The sequence below is a fragment of the Pocillopora damicornis genome, chromosome 13 (genome assembly GCF_964200805.1).
Source record: "Pocillopora damicornis chromosome 13, jaPocDami1.2, whole genome shotgun sequence".
Taxonomy (NCBI): Eukaryota; Metazoa; Cnidaria; class Anthozoa; order Scleractinia; family Pocilloporidae; genus Pocillopora; species Pocillopora damicornis.
In genome coordinates this window covers 18,681,286-18,705,527 of record NC_142682.1, presented here as the reverse complement: position 1 = coordinate 18,705,527, position 24,242 = coordinate 18,681,286, and the positions used below count along the sequence as shown (strand labels likewise).

At 39.3% G+C, this 24,242-nt stretch overlaps 4 protein-coding genes, 1 long non-coding RNA gene and 1 pseudogene across 7 annotated transcripts; 3 read left to right on the top strand and 3 right to left on the bottom strand.

The window, feature by feature from the left end:
* On the bottom strand, nucleotides 1-5,980 carry LOC149035808 (uncharacterized). The gene is made up of 7 exons (XM_089192409.1): nucleotides 5,460-5,980; nucleotides 5,057-5,191; nucleotides 4,517-4,667; nucleotides 3,929-3,966; nucleotides 3,661-3,695; nucleotides 3,260-3,326; nucleotides 1-2,627 (listed from the first exon to the last, which is right to left on the bottom strand). Exons 1-6 carry the CDS (start codon nucleotides 5,769-5,771, stop codon nucleotides 3,260-3,262), a joined length of 738 nt encoding a protein of 245 aa, XP_089048535.1. The 5' UTR covers nucleotides 5,772-5,980; the 3' UTR covers nucleotides 1-2,627.
* LOC149035807 (rho GTPase-activating protein 42-like) lies at nucleotides 5,859-8,584 on the bottom strand. Its single transcript, XM_089192410.1, has 6 exons — nucleotides 8,307-8,584; nucleotides 8,009-8,070; nucleotides 7,724-7,795; nucleotides 7,080-7,181; nucleotides 6,241-6,378; nucleotides 5,859-5,992 (listed from the first exon to the last, which is right to left on the bottom strand). The coding sequence occupies exons 1-6, from the start codon at nucleotides 8,314-8,316 to the stop codon at nucleotides 5,978-5,980; spliced, it is 399 nt and encodes a 132-aa protein (XP_089048536.1). The 5' UTR covers nucleotides 8,317-8,584; the 3' UTR covers nucleotides 5,859-5,977.
* A 1,752-nt stretch (nucleotides 8,585-10,336) lies between these two features.
* Nucleotides 10,337-11,551, bottom strand: LOC149035806 (uncharacterized). The gene is made up of 2 exons (XR_016182567.1): nucleotides 11,274-11,551; nucleotides 10,337-11,017 (listed from the first exon to the last, which is right to left on the bottom strand). It is a non-coding gene; the product is annotated as an uncharacterized LOC149035806 (long non-coding RNA).
* Nucleotides 11,552-12,385: 834 nt separating this feature from the next.
* Nucleotides 12,386-14,944, top strand: LOC149035805 (rho GTPase-activating protein 42-like). 2 transcript variants are annotated; one of them, XM_089192407.1, is made up of 6 exons: nucleotides 12,386-12,497; nucleotides 12,734-12,795; nucleotides 13,009-13,080; nucleotides 13,623-13,724; nucleotides 14,417-14,527; nucleotides 14,803-14,944. In XM_089192407.1, the coding sequence occupies exons 1-6, from the start codon at nucleotides 12,488-12,490 to the stop codon at nucleotides 14,815-14,817; spliced, it is 372 nt and encodes a 123-aa protein (XP_089048533.1). In that variant the 5' UTR covers nucleotides 12,386-12,487; the 3' UTR covers nucleotides 14,818-14,944. The 2 variants fall into 2 exon arrangements, with proteins under 2 accessions (XP_089048533.1, XP_089048532.1); XM_089192406.1 differs by having other exon boundaries at nucleotides 14,417-14,554; nucleotides 14,803-14,936.
* Nucleotides 14,815-20,793, top strand: LOC149035804 (uncharacterized). Its single transcript, XM_089192405.1, has 7 exons — nucleotides 14,815-15,335; nucleotides 15,604-15,738; nucleotides 16,128-16,278; nucleotides 16,829-16,866; nucleotides 17,100-17,134; nucleotides 17,469-17,535; nucleotides 18,168-20,793. Exons 1-6 carry the CDS (start codon nucleotides 15,024-15,026, stop codon nucleotides 17,533-17,535), a joined length of 738 nt encoding a protein of 245 aa, XP_089048531.1. The 5' UTR covers nucleotides 14,815-15,023; the 3' UTR covers nucleotides 18,168-20,793.
* Nucleotides 20,794-21,213: 420 nt separating this feature from the next.
* On the top strand, nucleotides 21,214-23,802 carry LOC149035803 (uncharacterized; annotated as a pseudogene). The gene is made up of 3 exons (XR_016182566.1): nucleotides 21,214-21,518; nucleotides 22,113-22,529; nucleotides 23,096-23,802. The product of XR_016182566.1 is annotated as an uncharacterized LOC149035803 (transcript).
* Nucleotides 23,803-24,242: the final 440 nt, after the last annotated feature.

Here is a 24,242-nt window from a genome sequence, read left to right as displayed (position 1 = left end):
TACTTTGTCCGGAAGTTTCGCCTTTTAATCTGAAGCGATTGTCTCTGAGATAGGTAAATACATTTACACTTACTACTTTTCTTCTTACAAAATCCGCAGACTAAAAAGTCCTTTACAGTCTCCTCTCACACTTCTAGTGTACAAACTGAACTGTTCTCTCTTATCAAATTAAATGTATTCACAGAACACGTACAGCACTAAAATACTACACCGTTAAATCCGTCATCGGGTTAAATAACTACATTATAATAAATTATGGGTACACCGACAGCCAAGGAATCATTGTTAAAATGTTTTTTTTTTGCTGCCATGATACTGTAAGATCCTCAGGTTATACATATTTACAGTTAAACTTCCGAGTCTCTGGTGGCTTTAACCGATTACCTCCCGGAAGTGATTGAGAAGTCACTTCTCCTTACAATATCGGTACGCTACCAGGAAAAAAAGATAAAGAGAATACACGAACTGAGGGCTTAGGGCGCTATCGTAATAGAGCACCAAATTCTCCTAACTTATTGACAAGGAAATGTATAGGGAAGGGATAATTGCGACTCAGATCCAAGGAGGTAAAAGGTTGAGAAACCATTTGAATAGGGTAACACACTGTACAACAAGAATGCAAGCCCATATTTCCCCAGGATTTCCCAAATGAAAAGAAAAAACTATAATTTAACCAAAAAATAGAATTAAACACTGGTAGGATTATTTTCTTTCGCTCCACGAGATCCCTCGGTGAATCCTAGGGATACTTGAGACTATCCCTTGGGAAATCCCTCGAGATTTTAAGACTATGAGTTGTGTGTTCATATCACAATACGAAAACACCACGATGCGAGGTGTGAAGCCAGTCACCAATCGCTCGACATTGAAAGCTCGTGATTAGCTTTAAGATCTAAGAATCCCTGCAAAACTTTCGAGTGCATTTCAATAAAGTGTCGTAAACCAAGGCCAAAGTAATCAGGTGATTTAATCATAAAAAAAAAAATATCAGAGGGAGCCAAAGAAAACTTAAAGTAAAAACAAGCACTTTGCCTTAAGCGTAAGGAAACTAAACGGACAAAATCGCGATTGGCCTCAGCTTCGCATCTGGTCGACCGAGAGAGGGTGGAGAGAATTTCCAGAGAGTTTTGTAATCGGAAAAAACTAACTGAAAATTGTTCTAATAGGGATCTTAAGCAACACCACGGCGACAATAAAGTGGTAAAACAAATGGCTTAAACGTCATCAGCAGAAAACAAATGAGCTTTTCGAGATTAACGACCAGCATGGCAACGTCAATGGTTTTCTAAAGAACTGGAGTTCTTCCATCACAGACTAAGAGCAACCTCTACAGGTCTCTTCTGCAAAACAGCTCAATGTGTGCTGCTTCTACAACAGGTCGCACTACCTCAATTGATCTTTGCGAAGATCAGTTTAAATTCATGTGACTTGCTTAGGGGACAAAAATTATGGTCGCAGGGACAAAAGTTTTTTCAACGAATCTCAATTTGAAACGAAGGGAAGTGTCGTTTCAACTCGTCTTCGAAACGTTCTGCGGTGACCTGGGGTTGGCTAGTGACGGCGCTCAAACCTGATGGATAAACGTGACGCGTAAGGTACATTATGCATGTTTACACATTCAAGAGGGAAAAAACTCGACAAAAAAAAAACACGTCAATTGTTAGGTGTCACCGTCATATTTGCCTAAGCTCCATATTTCGGGAACCCGAGTTCACGGAGTACCAAAAGAAAACAAGTCAAGCCTCTGACAATCGCTGGCTCAGACGTACTTAGGCAAAAACTAAGTAACTGAGCCACTCAATTAGATTGTAGAAAAAGAAACAAACAAACAAACAAACTGACGGAAGGTTTCCCTAATTTATCCGACATTCTCGTGACGAAGCCCAATTAAGGGCAACATAAGACGATAATATACGAATTTCTCTGTACGATAAAATAAACTGTACGTTCTCGATAGCAAAACAGACTAAACAAATTATCACACCGTGATAAAGATATCCTGTAAACTTATTCGCCACCAAGCCGCAGAATTTACCTGTCTCATTGCACTTTTATATTTCAGCCAACACAATTAAGTATTTTTTCACTTTCACATTAAACTTAGTGCTACTCCCCTCTCCTTCCGCCAAAAAGGTCCGTAATTTCAAATCGGCAGAACGAGAGTTTTTTTCCAGAGTTTTGCGGGCGAATGATGGCAAGAGCGGGGCAAATTCTGAGGCTGAAATCGTGCAGGGAGAGGAGGGGTTCTTTTCCACTCACGCGTGACCCGCGCTTAGCCATCTTTACTGGCTTGATTGAACCCGCAGAAAATTGCGTAAGCCAGTAATTGTCTTCTTTAGAGTCTGGAGCGAATGGATTGAAAACGAAAAAACACTCACCAAAGTAAAAAATGGCCCGCCTGTATTACTACCGAGAAAGTTCACTTTTAAGAAGAGCTTTCTGAATAAAATAACTGTTTCTCTGTCTGTGCAAGGTATTTATATTAAGATTCTTTTGTTTCTTTTGTGGTGGCAGCGTCTTCCTGTGATGCTTCTTTGTCCTTTTCAGTATCTTTCTCTTTTTTCACCTTTTCTTCCTTTTTCTCTTTATCTTTCTTGGCCCTCTTGGACGAATCTGCTGAGCGGCTACTGGAAAATAAAAATAAACGTTGTGTCTTCAGACAGTGGTACATATACGTGTTAGAACTGATCAAAAACTTACTTATCCTTATGTTATTGATGCATTTTCAAGAAAGTGGATGACAAGAAAGAAGAAAGTTTTCAAACTGAGAATTTTCATTCCAAGGCAGTCTTCGGGGTTATATCTTGAAATTAAAAAGTTCCAAAAACACAAAATGGCTAGGCACTGACAATACTGATACTTCTAGTGTCCAAGAAAAGGACCTGGAAATATTCAAGAGTTCTTTCGAAATAAGAAGATGTACAAGCAGTTTAGGCGTGTGTCGTATCAAAAAGAAATTTTAAATTCACGTCAAAGGTGAACCAGGATTGTACTGGTTTATCTTTACAACGTTATGTGATTGGTCCAGAAAACTTGCGGAGCCCATTCAACCAATCAGATGCAAAACCAAACTCATTTCCGTTTCTCCGCGCTTCAGGCTCTTTTTCCTTTTAATTAAGTCCCAGTCCTCATGAGCTCATTGCGATGTTAAATCTTTTTCCCATTGGCCGTTGTGATTGTTATGGTTTTAGCTTTACGACACTCAATTAAAATACACTTAGTTAAATAGAATTTCATTTCAATGCCATGAACTACTCACCTATCTGCGGCAGACCGTTTGGTTGTTGTCTTGACAGCTAGTTGGCCATCTTTTAAGTCTCTCACACCTGGCAGAATTAAGTCGACGCAGCATTATTTAACTTCACTTCGACAGAGGTGATAATTAAAATAAAACCCTCGGAGTACTTTAAATTGGGGCAGATACGTCAAATTACATTGAGTCAATCTGCTTAGTGTGACAACCAATTGCCTTTAGATCTAAGTAACGTAAGAGCTTTCAATAATCGTTTGGTAGGGTGGACCCATTCAAATGATGTAACAATAATGCGCAAAGGGACCAGGATGAATCAAGCCCAGAGAAAATTTACACAGATTGCAACTGAAGATCTTGGAAAATTTACGCTTATCATTGACCTACGCAGGGATGGAGAAATTTCTCACCTTGAAGCCACCTTACTTGAGTCGCCGGACCATAACTGGAAGAAAAATGAAGAAAAATAGTAATACATAAATAACACTTTAGTTTGAATATTTCCTTATCTTTCTTCAAACGAGTAAGCTGTGACTCAAAATGCAAAAGTAATAGCAGATGTATCTCCTCACCCTTTATCATTCTTAGCAGCAATTCTAAAGATAATAGCGGGCTTGGTAGAGAAGTCGATATGCGCGAAAGAGGAGTAAACTGATTTCAAACAACGTTAATGCAAACCTTGCTGATTTTAATAGCAGACGGGGCTCCAGGAAAACCTACCAAACAATAAAAAATAGTTTGAGTTTGAAAAACAAGAAAGAGCTGTGATATGATGTGACACGGGTGACAAAACATGAGTTGATACGGCATGACGTGAGTGGCGTGACAAAACATGGCATCGCCTGTCGGGCAAGACTGGAAAAAGATTGATGTATCGTGACAAAACCAAAACATTGTGTAACGTAAGGTGGGACATAACTGACTTGACACACCTTCAGCGACAACAATGTGCTATAATTTGAGTTGGTAGCTGGTAACTTATATCAGTGTCGAAAACACGCGATATCTTTCATAAGGCAGGCTTTGACATAAAGTGAAACACAAACATGAGAGACAGTCATAAATAAATCTGATCCCCAGGCAATAATAGAATAAAAGTAGAGAGTTCGTAGAAAGTTGGGCATCGCCATAATGCTGGCAACGTCCCATTCCAGCGGGATAATTGTTTTGGTGAGGATATTTTCTCCGCGTTTCTCTAACCAGCAAGAGGCCCTACAGAAGCTAAACACAAATTTCGTTTAAAGTTCACATATAAGCATCTTTTACCTGGCAGACACGTTTTAAAAGCCGACACATCACTAAATGGCCCTCTACCACATGCATTGATGGCCGCCACACGGAATTTATAAGCAGTCCCTGGTAGAAGTTCCTGTTTCTTTAAACTTTGTTCGGAGCTGCTTTCGACGTCAAGGTTTCCCTGAAAAAAGACAAACTACGTCAAAGAATGCTTTGCCCTTAGAAAAACAGCAAAAATTTGTAGGAAAATGTTTTTTTCTTCGAGCTGCATGAGGAAACCAAAAACTCAGCGGCCCGTGGAAGCGTTTTCTTTTAGTATCAGTTGAAAAGCGACGACCTCAACTGGCACAATGACACTTGCTCTTACCTCGATTTAAACTGTGATTAGCTCCCATGAGTGACCGAGACGGAATTTCCCCTTACAATATAGATACAATATAACGCAGGCAAGTGACGAAGATACAGAAACATATCAAATAGGGAATCGTTAATTGATCCCAACACCAAATTCTCTATAGTAACATCATAAGAACTGCATGGCAGACATTTTTGACTTGTATCAACACGTACCTCGTTACTTGTGCTGTCATTGGATAAATAGTAATGTGTGACCATCATGGAGATTCCCTTGACAATTCCCACATCATACCACTGATTTGAAGGCTGTAATTTCCTTGTATACGTTTGCTTGGCTGGCCTTTGTACCTGATCAGGTGAGTAAACACAACTGTTCTTTCAAGCATTCATAGATGTTTTACTCGTTAGTCAGAGGAAACACGATCGATTTTTAACTACATGGTAGAAAGTTCTATGTATCGTTTTCCCCCCGCGCATTTTCACCCATTGTAAAAGAGAAACTTCATTCCTAGCGAGTGAAAACGTTGTCAAATGGTGAAACCACGTGAGGTAATAACAATAAAAATACATATTATTATAAACTTTTGCCCGCTGCAGAACGTTAAGGTAATACTACCTTTGTTATTGTGGTGGATGTTATTGATCGATTAGTCGTCGCACTGACTCCACCATTTACAGTCGGTGTAAAAGCAGAGCTGACTTGAGACGGTTTGGTGCTGGCTGTTGCAGGCGATGTTGTCGTCATTTTGGCGGGAGAGGCCGCTGCGACAGTCGCAGCAGGTCTTGTAGATGACACCAGTGGAGACACAACTGCCACAGGAGTGCTACTGGACACTGATGTAGACACAAGAGGGGTCGACACTGCTGAAACCACCGGCGCCCCAGTCGCTGTGGTTGCTTTCACAATGCCGGCCGTTGACTTGACCATTCCCACAGTTGACACACTTGCCGCTCTAGACAACTGTGTCGAAGCAGGAGGCGCAGTGGATTGAGCAGATGTCACTCTTGCCACACTGACGGTAGAGAGGACTGGAGTTGGTGTTGAAACGGTTGCTATTGCTGTTGGGGCTGCAGGTTTGGTTGCGGGAGTACTGACTGATACTGCTGTCTTCAAGGGCTGCACACTTGATGTGACTACAGTAGTTGGACCTAGAGGAGAGGGGAGAGGGTACCTGTGTTATTTGTTTGGGTGTGTGCAGCATGCCTCTCAGAACCACTACCCCATCATACTCTATTCTGTGGCCAATTATCTACCCCATCTTAGTCCATTCTGGTGATGAAGTAACAACTTTTCAACCACAAACCTTCCCTTTTTTTTGGTCCCTAACTACTAGAAATTTCTTACACCCAGAACCTAGAAAATGTGCAACCCCCATAATGAGGATAAGGGCTCTTACCACTGTAACATTTCTGTTTATACTTACAGTTTCAACAAATTCAAACTTCTTCTTCTCATCGACCTCTTGAAGTTTGACAACATAATCAAGGGCAGACTGATGGAAAAGACGCTTCTCTGATTGAAGTAGTTGATCCACCTATGCAAAAAAAAAAAAAAAAAAATAAGAAAAATACATCAAATATCCCTGATTAAATGCTACCATGAAAATAACTAAGTCAAGAATCTTGTGCACTCATGCCAAAAAAAATTCGCAAACTTATGTCCCCACTCTAGGTCCCCTGCCCTGCTAGTTACTTGAAAGGTAAAAAGAGAAAGTCGGCTCTTGAGCCAAGGTGCTAAAGCTTATTCCAGTCTCCATAGAATGAAGCTGCTAGGGGCATTGCCTCACCGCTATGTAGGCTAGCAGTCCATCACATGTTACCACTGCCCCTTCCCCACCCCCACCTGCATTTTACTAGGCTTCACTGATACCTATTTGTACTCCTGGGTGGAGAGAGTCAAAGTGAGACTGAAGAATCTTGCTCAACCCTTAAATTCCAAAAAAGCGACCAAGAAAAAAATTCTCCTTACAATATCTATACAAAATCAAGCAGACAAGTGATGACAATTAAGAAATATTTTGAATTAAGGGTGTATTTGTTGATCTAATAAGTAAATCTCCAAACTGAAATCATAAGAATTGTATTGCAGACAGTAAGGAGAATTACTAAAGAGATCTTGGAAGAGAAAGGGTTAAAATCATAAGAGAGTGACCCCCACCTCTTAAACACACAAAAACACCAGCCTGTTGTGTATCCCAACATTTACTACTAGTAAAATTATCTAAATACTACAAACCTCACTCAGAATGGTTTCTTTCTTCTTGTAAGAAAGATTCAAGTAGTTCTGAACTGTTAAACAATATTCTTCTGTCTGCTTGTCAAATTTCTTTTTTTCCTCCTACAGAGAAATGTTAGTTTTTTTATGTGATGTAAAGTATAAATATATGATATAAAATACCTCAAACAAAGTAAAAAAGAGAAGGGGGAAACACTATTACACATGATCTGAACTTTAAGCCCTGAGTGACCAGCATCTAATTTCTCCTTACAATAATAGTGTTGAATCATTCATTTAAGATAATCAGCATTTAACAAATTATCACCAACCTAATGAGCTCTGATTGTTTAATGAATTCTTCTTGTCAGTAACCAAAGAAAATGTAAAGAGTACAGTATGAAGAATATAGATACTGATGTCAGAGTGTAAAGGTTTAACATAGTGTCTGCCTAATATCCTGAATCTCAAACTTAAGAGGGTGCTCAAAATTTAATTTCCTTATAAAATTCCAAAAGCTACCTCTGGTAAATTTAATGGCAACAAGCCATTTTTAAGGGGAAGTTGTAAAGCAGAATTCCACATTACCAGTCATTCTTTTGTCAAACCTTATGATTCACTTCAAATAATAATGTGAAACAAGAAACAAAGTACCAACAATATACCTTTGCTCCTCCAATCTGCTCTCTCCTAAATATCTCTAGCGGTACTATCAGCTGGGAATTTGCATGGTTTAACTAGAAGGAAAAAGTGCTCACTATATAACAATGAATCTTGAATATCTTGACCCAGAAGGAAGACCCACAAAGATGGGAAAAATGGGAAATATGAAGGAAATGAACAAAGACTTGGGAAATATCACTTTTTGTGGCCTGAGATTATTGATTTAAGATGATGATAATCATTACTATTATGATATTAATTGTCATACGAGAAGAAAACCATATTACCATTCTTTCTCGTTCATCTTCAACACTATTGATCATGCTAGCAAATTCCTTCAGCAAATCAGCTATAATGGAAAAAAAAAACAGTTTTTGAACAAAACTGCAGCAAATTTAAAACAAATGCATCATACTTTTGGGACCAAATTGTATATCATAGAATTCACTTTTTTAAAAAAGGATTACTAAATTTGTCAGGAAACTGGTGTCAAAGCAAGAGAAACTGCAATAATTATTGCCCAGACTGGAATTGGTGATTAACTGAGATAAGTGACTGATTGACCTTATTAAAGATTCAACTCACCAATAATCATCTCATCATCAGTCTCTACTTCACCAATGCATTCCAACCCAAAGCCATTCAGCACATTTGCAAAGCTACGTTGTGCTTTGGATAAATCTAGACAAGAGACGAATCGATGTTTGTACACAAAGAGGATACATTTCCTTGCCTAAGCCATATAGCTATCTACAAACCAGACAGATATGGACTCAGCCTCTTTACTTCTGAAATTTGTCAGCGGGAACAGATTGAGACTATTTGCATCTTGTACACCCTCTTGAATTGGGTCTGGGGTTTTCTTTTTTTTCGGTAGATGAGAGAACTTTTTGGTCAATAAAGTTTGTGATTCGTAATTGCATAATTCCCTGTTTCAGAAGGTTTCTTAAGATGGATGATACCTTCTTCCTCACGGCAAAAAAACAAGCGTTCACCGTACGGAAAACGAAGGTTGAATTTACGGAAAACGTGGCAATTTACTATCGTTTACCCGTGTTTTGCCTACGGAAAATCCGACGTTTTCTGCGCGTTTTCGCATCGGTGAATCCCAGTATTCGTTCCATTATTCGGTAGTTTTCCTTTGCGGTAAATGCAGGTAAACAATTCATTTTCCGGCATTAACCGCTCGGTTAACACATGGCAAACAGCGTGTTTTCCTTTCGTTCATTGGCATTTTCCGAGTGAACAACAACGTATTCACCGGAGTTAACAGCTGAAAACACGCATTTTCCGGGAAGGTTAATGTGTGTAAATACGGGAAAACATAATATTTTCCAGAGTTTGCAGTTCGTATAACGCATAGAAAATGCCATGTTTTCTTTTGTTCGCAACCATTTTACGCCCGGTGAACGAAATGTTCACAAGAATTATCCAGTCGAAAGCATGCATTTTCCAACGTTTTTCCGCAATAGTGAATTCGAGAAATTTCGTGAAAACGCATTTTCAGGCGTTTTACCTTTTATTGTTGTTCGGTTAATCTATGGAAAACAACATGTATTCTGCCATTTACAGCCATTTTGCGCATTCCAACGTTATGTTCACTGGTATTAACCAGTCGAAAGCATGCATTTTCCGGTATTTTCTGTAACGGTGAATTCGTGCAAGGGATGCATTTTCCCGCGTTTACTGCCGCACGGTCAATTACTGTTCGTTGTATTTCACTTCCTGGACTCAGCTCTACTGCAGGTTCTCAAAGCATTTTGTCCTATTTCCCTCTCCCAGACAGGATTAGCACTCCTTTAATAATTCTTATCAAGTTTATTAATGCACAATGATGTTAGCGGTGCAATTTTTTCAGAGTCCAAAACGGAGCCTGATAACAATCATGTTTGTCATCCTTATTTCACTTTACACATTTTTTCTCTCTAAATCCAAAAGAGGCAAAACTTAACCCGTACAGTATAACTGATATTATAAAATTGGAAGGATGACTGTCTGAAAAATTATGTGCGGGTCTATATATACAAACTATAAACATTTTGCAAAAATGAGTGTCAAGGTTTGAAGAAAATATAATTATGTGAACTTCATGTGCTGAGGGAATCAAGGCAACATTCTGAGAATACCACCTTACATTTAATTTTATACCTTAGATCTATTTTAAAAACTTCTAATGTTTGAAATTGCAACTGAAGAATAAATTTAATTGACAGAATTTTCTTAAACCTTAACTGTGAAGGCTGCATGTATGTTTGACTCTGATATATTAATTATAACAGTTTGAGCCAAATTTGGAAATCATTGAAACTTCTAAAATATTTACTTAAAGAGAAAATATTTACTTGGACTGAGAAAATCTTGGAGTACTCCATCTGATGGAGAACAAGAGCACTCTAAAAGGAAGAATGAAAATTGCAGCCACCTCTAAAATAGCAGATATGTCAAGGATTTTGGGCTCTTTAAAATGAGCATGATAAATTTTTCTCACTAATAAAAATTCACTTAAATGCACAATTCTGTGATAATGTAGTGTGATAATGTTCAAAAATCTATTCATATAATGTGAATTGTTTGCCAAAAAACACCTGCATTCAATCCTGGACATAAGTGCCAAATGGTGGTCAGGGAAGGCAAAATATTCTAGAAACTGATTTCACTATCCACTGACAATAACTTAAATGTAGGCTGCTCAATTACTTAAATTGCTCAAAATATTACATGTTATACATGTATATGTTTACAGTCTTCAAACTCTCTTGTAATCAACCATGATTGTACAGAAGTCTCACTTCACATTTGCCAACTAAGGTGGTTTCTTGTGAGAAAATTGAAATCAGCAAATTGTCAAATTAAAAACTAAATTCAGACAGAATAAAAGAATGGAGATGGTAGACCTACATCATCTGTATAATTGGGTAGAAATATAGCAACTTCATAAGAGATGGTCCTAGGGAAGAGAGTTGAGTGACTGTATACTAAAATTAAAATTAAATTTAGGTGGTGGCCCAGAGCAATTTTTCTGGGATCTCTCTACTATTTCTATGACTTGGTCTACCAACCCTTCTGTTCACTGACTGCCTCTTTTGCTGACTTGTCATGGAAGACTTATACCTCTGGTCTAGTATATGGAAGAAGTTGGTAACTTCTTCTGTCCTCCAGGTAAGGGGCCTTGTTACCATTGATGTGGGATCTTCTTCATCAGACTCGTCTGAAGAGACAAGACTAGGATGCAGGGCCTCGAAAATTGGTTGTCTCTTCTCTTCTTCACTTGCCACTTTGAGTCTCTTATCCAGTTTCTAAAAGGGAAAATGTGAAATAAGTTTTTATAATACCGAATGATGAGCAATTCCTACAATAAAACATTTATAAAGCCCTTGTGTCACTGGTCAGAGTTGTTCTTGGCATAAAATGTTTTGTATCAGCAGATCTACAGTGTAATTTGAACCTTACCCTGTTTTTAGATCAAACTTGAATTCAAACCTTTTGAAATTTACTCAAACATACAAGCTGATAAGATAATAGAGTGTTAAAGAGCCAAACAATTTTTTTTACCCTTTTAATTCTTTGTCGCTTCTTTTGCTCCCTCTGATAATGCTCGTAAGTACCATTTTCTTCCTGTCGTCTACGTTTCTTTGATGATGCAAAGTTTTGAGAAATAGCATCTGAAAGGAAAGGTAAGTACGCCACAATCAGTTATATGAAAAATATTGTCAGTTTTCAGGGTTGTAGTGAGCAAGGGGCAAGATGAGGCACTTGTCTCAAAAAAATTCAACCCAAAGTTAAAGACAAATTGTGTTTATTTGGCAAAACAATCCCCATTAATCAATAATCTTTTTTAATGTAGCTAGCTTAATATTTTTTCCTTGACCAAATGGTCTATTTTTGTATTTTTCATACTAATTAAAATTGTTTTGAAATTTTATTTGTGTTCCTCCAAACCAGACTCTTTTGCCATCAGGAAGTTAAGGTCCCTTGCCTCGTTATTTTTTTCCGCTCAGCAGTATGCTTTGACATGAGTCTTTCACTTCGGAGCAGACCTCACTTTAGATTGTTTTCAAGGCATTGTCGAATTTTGAAAGTATTTTTTTGCCTTCATTTGATTCTATTGACATGCAAAAATACCTTTAGTGGTCTTAACATTATTTCAAAACCTAAACAATGCAATCCTTCTTTTCCTTGAAGTTTTTTTTTTTTGTGGTTGTCCAGAGGTCCAACATCATAGATGGTCATTTGATATGCTTTCTGTGAAGTGGAAATTTCTTGTAGAGGAAAAAAAATTGCAATACCACTATGGAGGCACTCTAAAGAGCTTTGCTTGCCATTTTTAATTAGTTGACAGAAGTTAGGATCATGACACTAGTCAAGAGGATTTTAAATAGTCCCTTTGTCCACTCAAGGGGCAATAAGATAAATTTGAAACCTTCTGAAACAGGGAATTATGCAATTACGAATCACAAACTTTATTGACCAAAAAGTTCTCTCATCTACCAAAAAAAAAGAAAACCCCAGACCCAATTCAAGAGGGTGTACAAGATGCAAATAGTCTCAATCTGTTCCCGCTGACAAATTTCAGAAGTAAAGAGGCTGAGTCCATATCTGTCTGGTTTGTAGATAGCTATATGGCTTAGGCAAGGAAATGTATCCTCTTTGTGTACAAACATCGATTCGTCTCTTGTCTAGATTTATCCAAAGCACAACGTAGCTTTGCAAATGTGCTGAATGGCTTTGGGTTGGAATGCATTGGTGAAGTAGAGACTGATGATGAGATGATTATTGGTGAGTTGAATCTTTAATAAGGTCAATCAGTCACTTATCTCAGTTAATCACCAATTCCAGTCTGGGCAATAATTATTGCAGTTTCTCTTGCTTTGACACCAGTTTCCTGACAAATTTAGTAATCCTTTTTTAAAAAAGTGAATTCTATGATATACAATTTGGTCCCAAAAGTATGATGCATTTGTTTTAAATTTGCTGCAGTTTTGTTCAAAAACTGTTTTTTTTTTCCATTATAGCTGATTTGCTGAAGGAATTTGCTAGCATGATCAATAGTGTTGAAGATGAACGAGAAAGAATGGTAATATGGTTTTCTTCTCGTATGACAATTAATATCATAATAGTAATGATTATCATCATCTTAAATCAATAATCTCAGGCCACAAAAAGTGATATTTCCCAAGTCTTTGTTCATTTCCTTCATATTTCCCATTTTTCCCATCTTTGTGGGTCTTCCTTCTGGGTCAAGATATTCAAGATTCATTGTTATATAGTGAGCACTTTTTCCTTCTAGTTAAACCATGCAAATTCCCAGCTGATAGTACCGCTAGAGATATTTAGGAGAGAGCAGATTGGAGGAGCAAAGGTATATTGTTGGTACTTTGTTTCTTGTTTCACATTATTATTTGAAGTGAATCATAAGGTTTGACAAAAGAATGACTGGTAATGTGGAATTCTGCTTTACAACTTCCCCTTAAAAATGGCTTGTTGCCATTAAATTTACCAGAGGTAGCTTTTGGAATTTTATAAGGAAATTAAATTTTGAGCACCCTCTTAAGTTTGAGATTCAGGATATTAGGCAGACACTATGTTAAACCTTTACACTCTGACATCAGTATCTATATTCTTCATACTGTACTCTTTACATTTTCTTTGGTTACTGACAAGAAGAATTCATTAAACAATCAGAGCTCATTAGGTTGGTGATAATTTGTTAAATGCTGATTATCTTAAATGAATGATTCAACACTATTATTGTAAGGAGAAATTAGATGCTGGTCACTCAGGGCTTAAAGTTCAGATCATGTGTAATAGTGTTTCTCCCTTCTCTTTTTTACTTTGTTTGAGGTATTTTATATCATATATTTATACTTTACATCACATAAAAAAACTAACATTTCTCTGTAGGAGGAAAAAAAGAAATTTGACAAGCAGACAGAAGAATATTGTTTAACAGTTCAGAACTACTTGAATCTTTCTTACAAGAAGAAAGAAACCATTCTGAGTGAGGTTTGTAGTATTTAGATAATTTTACTAGTAGTAAATGTTGGGATACACAACAGGCTGGTGTTTTTGTGTGTTTAAGAGGTGGGGGTCACTCTCTTATGATTTTAACCCTTTCTCTTCCAAGATCTCTTTAGTAATTCTCCTTACTGTCTGCAATACAATTCTTATGATTTCAGTTTGGAGATTTACTTATTAGATCAACAAATACACCCTTAATTCAAAATATTTCTTAATTGTCATCACTTGTCTGCTTGATTTTGTATAGATATTGTAAGGAGAATTTTTTTCTTGGTCGCTTTTTTGGAATTTAAGGGTTGAGCAAGATTCTTCAGTCTCACTTTGACTCTCTCCACCCAGGAGTACAAATAGGTATCAGTGAAGCCTAGTAAAATGCAGGTGGGGGTGGGGAAGGGGCAGTGGTAACATGTGATGGACTGCTAGCCTACATAGCGGTGAGGCAATGCCCCTAGCAGCTTCATTCTATGGAGACTGGAATAAGCTTTAGCACCTTGGCTCAAGAGCCGACTTTCTCTTTTTACCTTTCAAGTAACTAGCAGGGGACCTAGAGTGGGGACATAAGTTTGCGAATTTTTTTTGGCATGAGTGCACAAGATTCTTGACTTAGTTATTTTCATGGTAGCATTTAATCAGGGATATTTGATGTATTTTTCTTATTTTTTTTTTTTTTTGCATAGGCGGATCAACTACTTCAATCAGAGAAGCGTCTTTTCCATCAGTCTGCCCTTGATTATGTTGTCAAACTTCAAGAGGTCGATGAGAAGAAGAAGTTTGAATTTGTTGAAACTGTAAGTATAAACAGAAATGTTACAGTGGTAAGAGCCCTTATCCTCATTATGGGGGTTGCACATTTTCTAGGTTCTGGGTGTAAGAAATTTCTAGTAAGTAGGGACCAAAAAAAAGGGAAGGTTTGTGGTTGAAAAGTTGTTACTTCATCACCAGAATGGACTAAGATGGGGTAGATAATTGGCCACAGAATAGAGTATGATGGGGTAGTGGTTCTGAGAGGCATGCTGCACACACCCAAACAAATAACACAGGTACCCTCTCCCCTCTCCTCTAGGTCCAACTACTGTAGTCACATCAAGTGTGCAGCCCTTGAAGACAGCAGTATCAGTCAGTACTCCCGCAACCAAACCTGCAGCCCCAACAGCAATAGCAACCGTTTCAACACCAACTCCAGTCCTCTCTACCGTCAGTGTGGCAAGAGTGACATCTGCTCAATCCACTGCGCCTCCTGCTTCGACACAGTTGTCTAGAGCGGCAAGTGTGTCAACTGTGGGAATGGTCAAGTCAACGGCCGGCATTGTGAAAGCAACCACAGCGACTGGGGCGCCGGTGGTTTCAGCAGTGTCGACCCCTCTTGTGTCTACATCAGTGTCCAGTAGCACTCCTGTGGCAGTTGTGTCTCCACTGGTGTCATCTACAAGACCTGCTGCGACTGTCGCAGCGGCCTCTCCCGCCAAAATGACGACAACATCGCCTGCAACAGCCAGCACCAAACCGTCTCAAGTCAGCTCTGCTTTTACACCGACTGTAAATGGTGGAGTCAGTGCGACGACTAATCGATCAATAACATCCACCACAATAACAAAGGTAGTATTACCTTAACGTTCTGCAGCGGGCAAAAGTTTATAATAATATGTATTTTTATTGTTATTACCTCACGTGGTTTCACCATTTGACAACGTTTTCACTCGCTAGGAATGAAGTTTCTCTTTTACAATGGGTGAAAATGCGCGGGGGGAAAACGATACATAGAACTTTCTACCATGTAGTTAAAAATCGATCGTGTTTCCTCTGACTAACGAGTAAAACATCTATGAATGCTTGAAAGAACAGTTGTGTTTACTCACCTGATCAGGTACAAAGGCCAGCCAAGCAAACGTATACAAGGAAATTACAGCCTTCAAATCAGTGGTATGATGTGGGAATTGTCAAGGGAATCTCCATGATGGTCACACATTACTATTTATCCAATGACAGCACAAGTAACGAGGTACGTGTTGATACAAGTCAAAAATGTCTGCCATGCAGTTCTTATGATGTTACTATAGAGAATTTGGTGTTGGGATCAATTAACGATTCCCTATTTGATATGTTTCTGTATCTTCGTCACTTGCCTGCGTTATATTGTATCTATATTGTAAGGGGAAATTCCGTCTCGGTCACTCATGGGAGCTAATCACAGTTTAAATCGAGGTAAGAGCAAGTGTCATTGTGCCAGTTGAGGTCGTCGCTTTTCAACTGATACTAAAAGAAAACGCTTCCACGGGCCGCTGAGTTTTTGGTTTCCTCATGCAGCTCGAAGAAAAAAACATTTTCCTACAAATTTTTGCTGTTTTTCTAAGGGCAAAGCATTCTTTGACGTAGTTTGTCTTTTTTCAGGGAAACCTTGACGTCGAAAGCAGCTCCGAACAAAGTTTAAAGAAACAGGAACTTCTACCAGGGACTGCTTATAAATTCCGTGTGGCGGCCATCAATGCATGTGGTAGAGGGCCATTTAGTGATGTGTCGGCTTTTAAAACGTGTCTGCCAGGTAAAAGATGCTTATATGTGAACTTTAAACGAAATTTGTGTTTAGCTTCTGTAGGGCCTCTTGCTGGTTAGAGAAACGCGGAGAAAATATCCTCACCAAAACAATTATCCCGCTGGAATGGGACGTTGCCAGCATTATGGCGATGCCCAACTTTCTACGAACTCTCTACTTTTATTCTATTATTGCCTGGGGATCAGATTTATTTATGACTGTCTCTCATGTTTGTGTTTCACTTTATGTCAAAGCCTGCCTTATGAAAGATATCGCGTGTTTTCGACACTGATATAAGTTACCAGCTACCAACTCAAATTATAGCACATTGTTGTCGCTGAAGGTGTGTCAAGTCAGTTATGTCCCACCTTACGTTACACAATGTTTTGGTTTTGTCACGATACATCAATCTTTTTCCAGTCTTGCCCGACAGGCGATGCCATGTTTTGTCACGCCACTCACGTCATGCCGTATCAACTCATGTTTTGTCACCCGTGTCACATCATATCACAGCTCTTTCTTGTTTTTCAAACTCAAACTATTTTTTATTGTTTGGTAGGTTTTCCTGGAGCCCCGTCTGCTATTAAAATCAGCAAGGTTTGCATTAACGTTGTTTGAAATCAGTTTACTCCTCTTTCGCGCATATCGACTTCTCTACCAAGCCCGCTATTATCTTTAGAATTGCTGCTAAGAATGATAAAGGGTGAGGAGATACATCTGCTATTACTTTTGCATTTTGAGTCACAGCTTACTCGTTTGAAGAAAGATAAGGAAATATTCAAACTAAAGTGTTATTTATGTATTACTATTTTTCTTCATTTTTCTTCCAGTTATGGTCCGGCGACTCAAGTAAGGTGGCTTCAAGGTGAGAAATTTCTCCATCCCTGCGTAGGTCAATGATAAGCGTAAATTTTCCAAGATCTTCAGTTGCAATCTGTGTAAATTTTCTCTGGGCTTGATTCATCCTGGTCCCTTTGCGCATTATTGTTACATCATTTGAATGGGTCCACCCTACCAAACGATTATTGAAAGCTCTTACGTTACTTAGATCTAAAGGCAATTGGTTGTCACACTAAGCAGATTGACTCAATGTAATTTGACGTATCTGCCCCAATTTAAAGTACTCCGAGGGTTTTATTTTAATTATCACCTCTGTCGAAGTGAAGTTAAATAATGCTGCGTCGACTTAATTCTGCCAGGTGTGAGAGACTTAAAAGATGGCCAACTAGCTGTCAAGACAACAACCAAACGGTCTGCCGCAGATAGGTGAGTAGTTCATGGCATTGAAATGAAATTCTATTTAACTAAGTGTATTTTAATTGAGTGTCGTAAAGCTAAAACCATAACAATCACAACGGCCAATGGGAAAAAGATTTAACATCGCAATGAGCTCATGAGGACTGGGACTTAATTAAAAGGAAAAAGAGCCTGAAGCGCGGAGAAACGGAAATGAGTTTGGTTTTGCATCTGATTGGTTGAATGGGCTCCGCAAGTTTTCTGGACCAATCACATAACGTTGTAAAGATAAACCAGTACAATCCTGGTTCACCTTTGACGTGAATTTAAAATTTCTTTTTGATACGACACACGCCTAAACTGCTTGTACATCTTCTTATTTCGAAAGAACTCTTGAATATTTCCAGGTCCTTTTCTTGGACACTAGAAGTATCAGTATTGTCAGTGCCTAGCCATTTTGTGTTTTTGGAACTTTTTAATTTCAAGATATAACCCCGAAGACTGCCTTGGAATGAAAATTCTCAGTTTGAAAACTTTCTTCTTTCTTGTCATCCACTTTCTTGAAAATGCATCAATAACATAAGGATAAGTAAGTTTTTGATCAGTTCTAACACGTATATGTACCACTGTCTGAAGACACAACGTTTATTTTTATTTTCCAGTAGCCGCTCAGCAGATTCGTCCAAGAGGGCCAAGAAAGATAAAGAGAAAAAGGAAGAAAAGGTGAAAAAAGAGAAAGATACTGAAAAGGACAAAGAAGCATCACAGGAAGACGCTGCCACCACAAAAGAAACAAAAGAATCTTAATATAAATACCTTGCACAGACAGAGAAACAGTTATTTTATTCAGAAAGCTCTTCTTAAAAGTGAACTTTCTCGGTAGTAATACAGGCGGGCCATTTTTTACTTTGGTGAGTGTTTTTTCGTTTTCAATCCATTCGCTCCAGACTCTAAAGAAGACAATTACTGGCTTACGCAATTTTCTGCGGGTTCAATCAAGCCAGTAAAGATGGCTAAGCGCGGGTCACGCGTGAGTGGAAAAGAACCCCTCCTCTCCCTGCACGATTTCAGCCTCAGAATTTGCCCCGCTCTTGCCATCATTCGCCCGCAAAACTCTGGAAAAAAACTCTCGTTCTGCCGATTTGAAATTACGGACCTTTTTGGCGGAAGGAGAGGGGAGTAGCACTAAGTTTAATGTGAAAGTGAAAAAATACTTAATTGTGTTGGCTGAAATATAAAAGTGCAATGAGACAGGTAAATTCTGCGGCTTGGTGGCGAATAAGTTTACAGGATATCTTTATCACGGTGTGATAATTTGTTTAGTCTGTTTTGCTATCGAGAACGTACAGTTTATTTTATCGTACAGAGAAATTCGTATATTATCGTCTTATGTTGCCCTTAATTGGGCTTCGTCACGAGAATGTCGGATAAATTAGGGAAACCTTCCGTCAGTTTGTTTGTTTGTTTGTTTCTTTTTCTACAATCTAATTGAGTGGCTCAGTTACTTAGTTTTTGCCTAAGTACGTCTGAGCCAGCGATTGTCAGAGGCTTGACTTGTTTTCTTTTGGTACTCCGTGAACTCGGGTTCCCGAAATATGGAGCTTAGGCAAATATGACGGTGACACCTAACAATTGACGTGTTTTTTTTTTGTCGAGTTTTTTCCCTCTTGAATGTGTAAACATGCATAATGTACCTTACGCGTCACGTTTATCCATCAGGTTTGAGCGCCGTCACTAGCCAACCCCAGGTCACCGCAGAACGTTTCGAAGACGAGTTGAAACGACACTTCCCTTCGTTTCAAATTGAGATTCGTTGAAAAAACTTTTGTCCCTGCGACCATAATTTTTGTCCCCTAAGCAAGTCACATGAATTTAAACTGATCTTCGCAAAGATCAATTGAGGTAGTGCGACCTGTTGTAGAAGCAGCACACATTGAGCTGTTTTGCAGAAGAGACCTGTAGAGGTTGCTCTTAGTCTGTGATGGAAGAACTCCAGTTCTTTAGAAAACCATTTACGTTGCCATGCTGGTCGTTAATCTCGAAAAGCTCATTTGTTTTCTGCTGATGACGTTTAAGCCATTTGTTTTACCACTTTATTGTCGCCGTGGTGTTGCTTAAGATCCCTATTAGAACAATTTTCAGTTAGTTTTTTCCGATTACAAAACTCTCTGGAAATTCTCTCCACCCTCTCTCGGTCGACCAGATGCGAAGCTGAGGCCAATCGCGATTTTGTCCGTTTAGTTTCCTTACGCTTAAGGCAAAGTGCTTGTTTTTACTTTAAGTTTTCTTTGGCTCCCTCTGATATTTTTTTTTTATGATTAAATCACCTGATTACTTTGGCTTTGGTTTACGACACTTTATTGAAATGCACTCGAAAGTTTTGCAGGGATTCTTAGATCTTAAAGCTAATCACGAGCTTTCAATGTCGAGCGATTGGTGACTGGCTTCACACCTCGCATCGTGGTGTTTTCGTATTGTGATATGAACACACAACTCATAGTCTTAAAATCTCGAGGGATTTCCCAAGGGATAGTCTCAAGTATCCCTAGGATTCACCGAGGGATCTCGTGGAGCGAAAGAAAATAATCCTACCAGTGTTTAATTCTATTTTTTGGTTAAGTTATAGTTTTTTCTTTTCATTTGGGAAATCCTGGGGAAATATGGGCTTGCATTCTTGTTGTACAGTGTGTTACCCTATTCAAATGGTTTCTCAACCTTTTACCTCCTTGGATCTGAGTCGCAATTATCCCTTCCCTATACATTTCCTTGTCAATAAGTTAGGAGAATTTGGTGCTCTATTACGATAGCGCCCTAAGCCCTCAGTTCGTGTATTCTCTTTATCTTTTTTTCCTGGTAGCGTACCGATATTGTAAGGAGAAGTGACTTCTCAATCACTTCCGGGAGGTAATCGGTTAAAGCCACCAGAGACTCGGAAGTTTAACTGTAAATATGTATAACCTGAGGATCTTACAGTATCATGGCAGCAAAAAAAAAACATTTTAACAATGATTCCTTGGCTGTCGGTGTACCCATAATTTATTATAATGTAGTTATTTAACCCGATGACGGATTTAACGGTGTAGTATTTTAGTGCTGTACGTGTTCTGTGAATACATTTAATTTGATAAGAGAGAACAGTTCAGTTTGTACACTAGAAGTGTGAGAGGAGACTGTAAAGGACTTTTTAGTCTGCGGATTTTGTAAGAAGAAAAGTAGTAAGTGTAAATGTATTTACCTATCTCAGAGACAATCGCTTCAGATTAAAAGGCGAAACTTCCGGACAAAGTATCTTGGTTGCTTTTGGGTGACTTTTTTCGTGCAGATTTGTTTAGCATCTCGTATAGGACGCGGTCGTTTAGGAATTTATTAAGGTTCATGTTAGTGTTCGTGGTGTAATTTGTAATCCTTGAGCTTCGATTCTCGAATGCAGCGCATTGGATGTACAACGCCTGAGAGAAATTATTACCCCTTTCCATTTGATTAGTTGAAAACTGAGAAAATATTAGCGACTCAAGCCCACTATCGGTTGTGGGAAAGAGATTGCTTTCACAATGAGTTCTCCAATGCATTGTACATTATGCAGATCTGCAATTACTGCCTTTTTCCCAGGGATGCCTTTTTTTCCGTGCACCGACAGCGTAAAGAGTGGTCAAGCTGGGCGAGAAAGTTACTTATTCTTATTCCTTCCTCACCCAGTACCAAAATAAAACGCCTCTAAGTAATTAATTAATTAATTATTAATTAATTGTTTGTAACAGATCTTATTGCGCGCGTCAATCAATTATGACGAAAATTCACCAAGGCTTAGACCAGACGACAACAACCGAGTATAATGACTGCTGTGATGGCGGTGCGAGCTGGAAACGTCTCAAATAAGGCGTTAGTAAAAAAGGTGATTGGATTAATCGTCGTTGTGGTTGTTTGTGTGGCAGTTGTTGTTGTAGTTTTAAAAGTCCTCAAAACGTTTGGGGACTCCTCTAGCGACTCCAAAAAGGAAAAAACATTTAATGAAGGTACGTTAGATAATTGAAATTTTATTTTGAAGTTACAGTACTCAAACATTTTGCGTCCTTTCGTAGTTTAAGCAACGGCATCATTTAGCATAATGCTTCAAGTTATTCCTGAAAGATTTCGTTGTTCTGAAGACAATTACCCAAGGAATTAGCACTTTTTTCATTTCAGTTGTTTCTTGTGGCAATTATTTCCGGAAAGAAACTGATTTTTCACAAGTTCGCAGCCTTTGTTTCGTGTGTTACGTCACAACTGTGGCGCGCGCGTTCTTGCTCTCTGAAAGTGGCCAAATAAATTAAAAGTCATTGTGTACCAGGCTTAGTGATCTAAATATCGTCCTAACCCTGAAAAAGATGCGTACGATTCTTGCCAATCCCCCATTAAAAGGCGATGGTTGCAACTGGATCTATTGCATTTTGGGGCTCGTGGTCTATCTACATCAGACTTTTGGAGCCTCTCTGGGGGTCTGAGATAGGGGTTTATGCTACACATTTCTCGTCTAGCTCTCCAAGAAGTCATTTGGGTCATCCGGGAGGCCTAATTTTTACTAATTCCCTCAATCAAGCCATTCTCATGCAGTTTTCTTTATATTTTAGTTCGCGTACTGACGAACCAGGGTGGTGTGGGTAATTTTGGACCATCTATACTCAAGTACGAAGGCGTACTGAAAAACGAGGTCAAAGTCTCCCCCCATCATCCGGGCATTCAACTTTGGACGATTCCAGTTTCTGGTCTCTGGTCTATCGAAGCTAGAGGAGCCTCCGGGGCTGACGGGATATTAGCCGGAAGTTCAAGTAACCGTAAGCGAGGAGGATACGGAGCTATTGTGAAAGGAAAATTCCTTCTACACAAGGGAAGAATCCTAAAGATTTTGGTCGGCAATGAGGGCTTCCGTGACTTTCTAGACCCTCACCGTCCTGGGGGAGGAGGGGGTGGTACCTTTGTTGTGTACGAGGATGGTAAACCGCTGCTTGTAGCTGGTGGTGGGGGTGGTGGTGGAATACCAAAAGCTTGTAAGTACGCATGCACCTATTATACAATGATTTTGTGCCGATTGTCACAAAGCTACAAAAACACGAGGGCCAGAACAAGCTTAAGTCGTTCTCACACAATCAAGCTCCAAATAATCTAATAGTTAGCTACGTATCAAAATATGTATGGGTAGAGAGGTTGTTGGTAGGCTCCAATCACGTCCTTATTGGTCCGAGGGAATGAGGAGAGCAGTTTGACTCAACGAAGCTTTACTTCCCCAATAAGATCGAAAATTTACTGATAAACATGATTTTGGAACTAGCCCACAATTCGTAATCCTCTTACTTCGATGTACGCAGAAGGCACTTAGATTAAATGATTTCTTAAAGTATTGTGCGAATTTTCTCTTGGAGGCGTTTTTAGTGCCCTTCAGGATAAAAGCTGTTCCGAAGTCACTTACGAATTCGCTACAGAAAGAAGCCATGCACAACATTTTTGTGTATTAGGCTGTAATATACCTCCTGACCCCTGGATATTCCGTCTGCTCAATCACAAGTGACTACTTGGGCAGCTAAACTTTAAGATTAATCTTGTAATATTCTCATAGCTCGACAGACAGATGGGAAAGGTGGCAGGTCCAATGATGAGCCATCTTCCAGTGTCAGCGGCAAGGAGGGTAAAGGCGGGAAACTTTTAGACTACAGCGACAGCAGCGAGACGGTCATCAATGAATCCACTGGGCATCACAAAGTTATTGCAGGTGCAGGAGGAGGTATGTACAGCGCTGGAGTCGGCTTCAAAGAAGGCTGGGGTGGAGAAAGCTTCGTTGGTGGAGGAAATGGTGGAGAGGCAAACACGGTATATGATAAGTTTCCCCATGGGAAGAGGGTCGTGGAGGTTTTGGTGGGGGAGGGGCTGCCGGTTTGTTGCCCGGAGGTGGGGGAGGGTATTCGGGGGGTGGTGTCAAAGGGTGTTGGTTGCAGTGTGATGGTAAGAATGGTGGCACGGCGGAAGGAGGAAGTTCGTACAACGCCGGGATTTCCCCTTCTAACAAGGCAAACAAGAACAAGGGTCCTGGCAGAGTTTATATCAGGCTCATGTCTGAGGAAGTTGAGGAAGATTAAGCAGATAAAAATATTCCTTTTCCCTTTCCTGGTTTTGATCTATGATATACGACCAGACTGCTAATGCGATCATTTCACTCTTTGAATTTCCATCTACTTCTTGAACGTGTTGCAGCAAAGTGAAATATCATTGGTTTGTCAATCACACTCAAGATAATCGACGAATGAGGAATAAATGATTTTTGTATTACTTTAGCGCAAGTATCCATTACACCTACTACCATACCCGCCATATTCTAGCCTAACTTCCACAGTTCTGTCTGAAAACAATACCGGAACAAAATTAGAGGGGAGATCTCGTTGCGTGACGAAATAAAGAGCCTGCGCAGAATGCTCCTTTTACATCAATATCCACACAAGCAGCGCATGCGCGTTTGGGAGACCGCAACTTCCTAACTTTCTGCGGACGGTCTCCCAAACTAGTCGATAAGAGAAATTTTTCAATTATTTTTCAACTGTTTTCCTTCAGTCTCTACGTTTTTTAGTTCATCCATGTTCTCCAGTCCTGTGGCTCGTCTTAATGCTGAGGTTAATCAAGTATTCCGCTTCCCTCTTCCTGTTCAAGGCCGTCATAAAACGAGCTGTCCGGTGTGATAGGGTGATTCAGAGCCAGTAGAAAGCGTCTTGTAA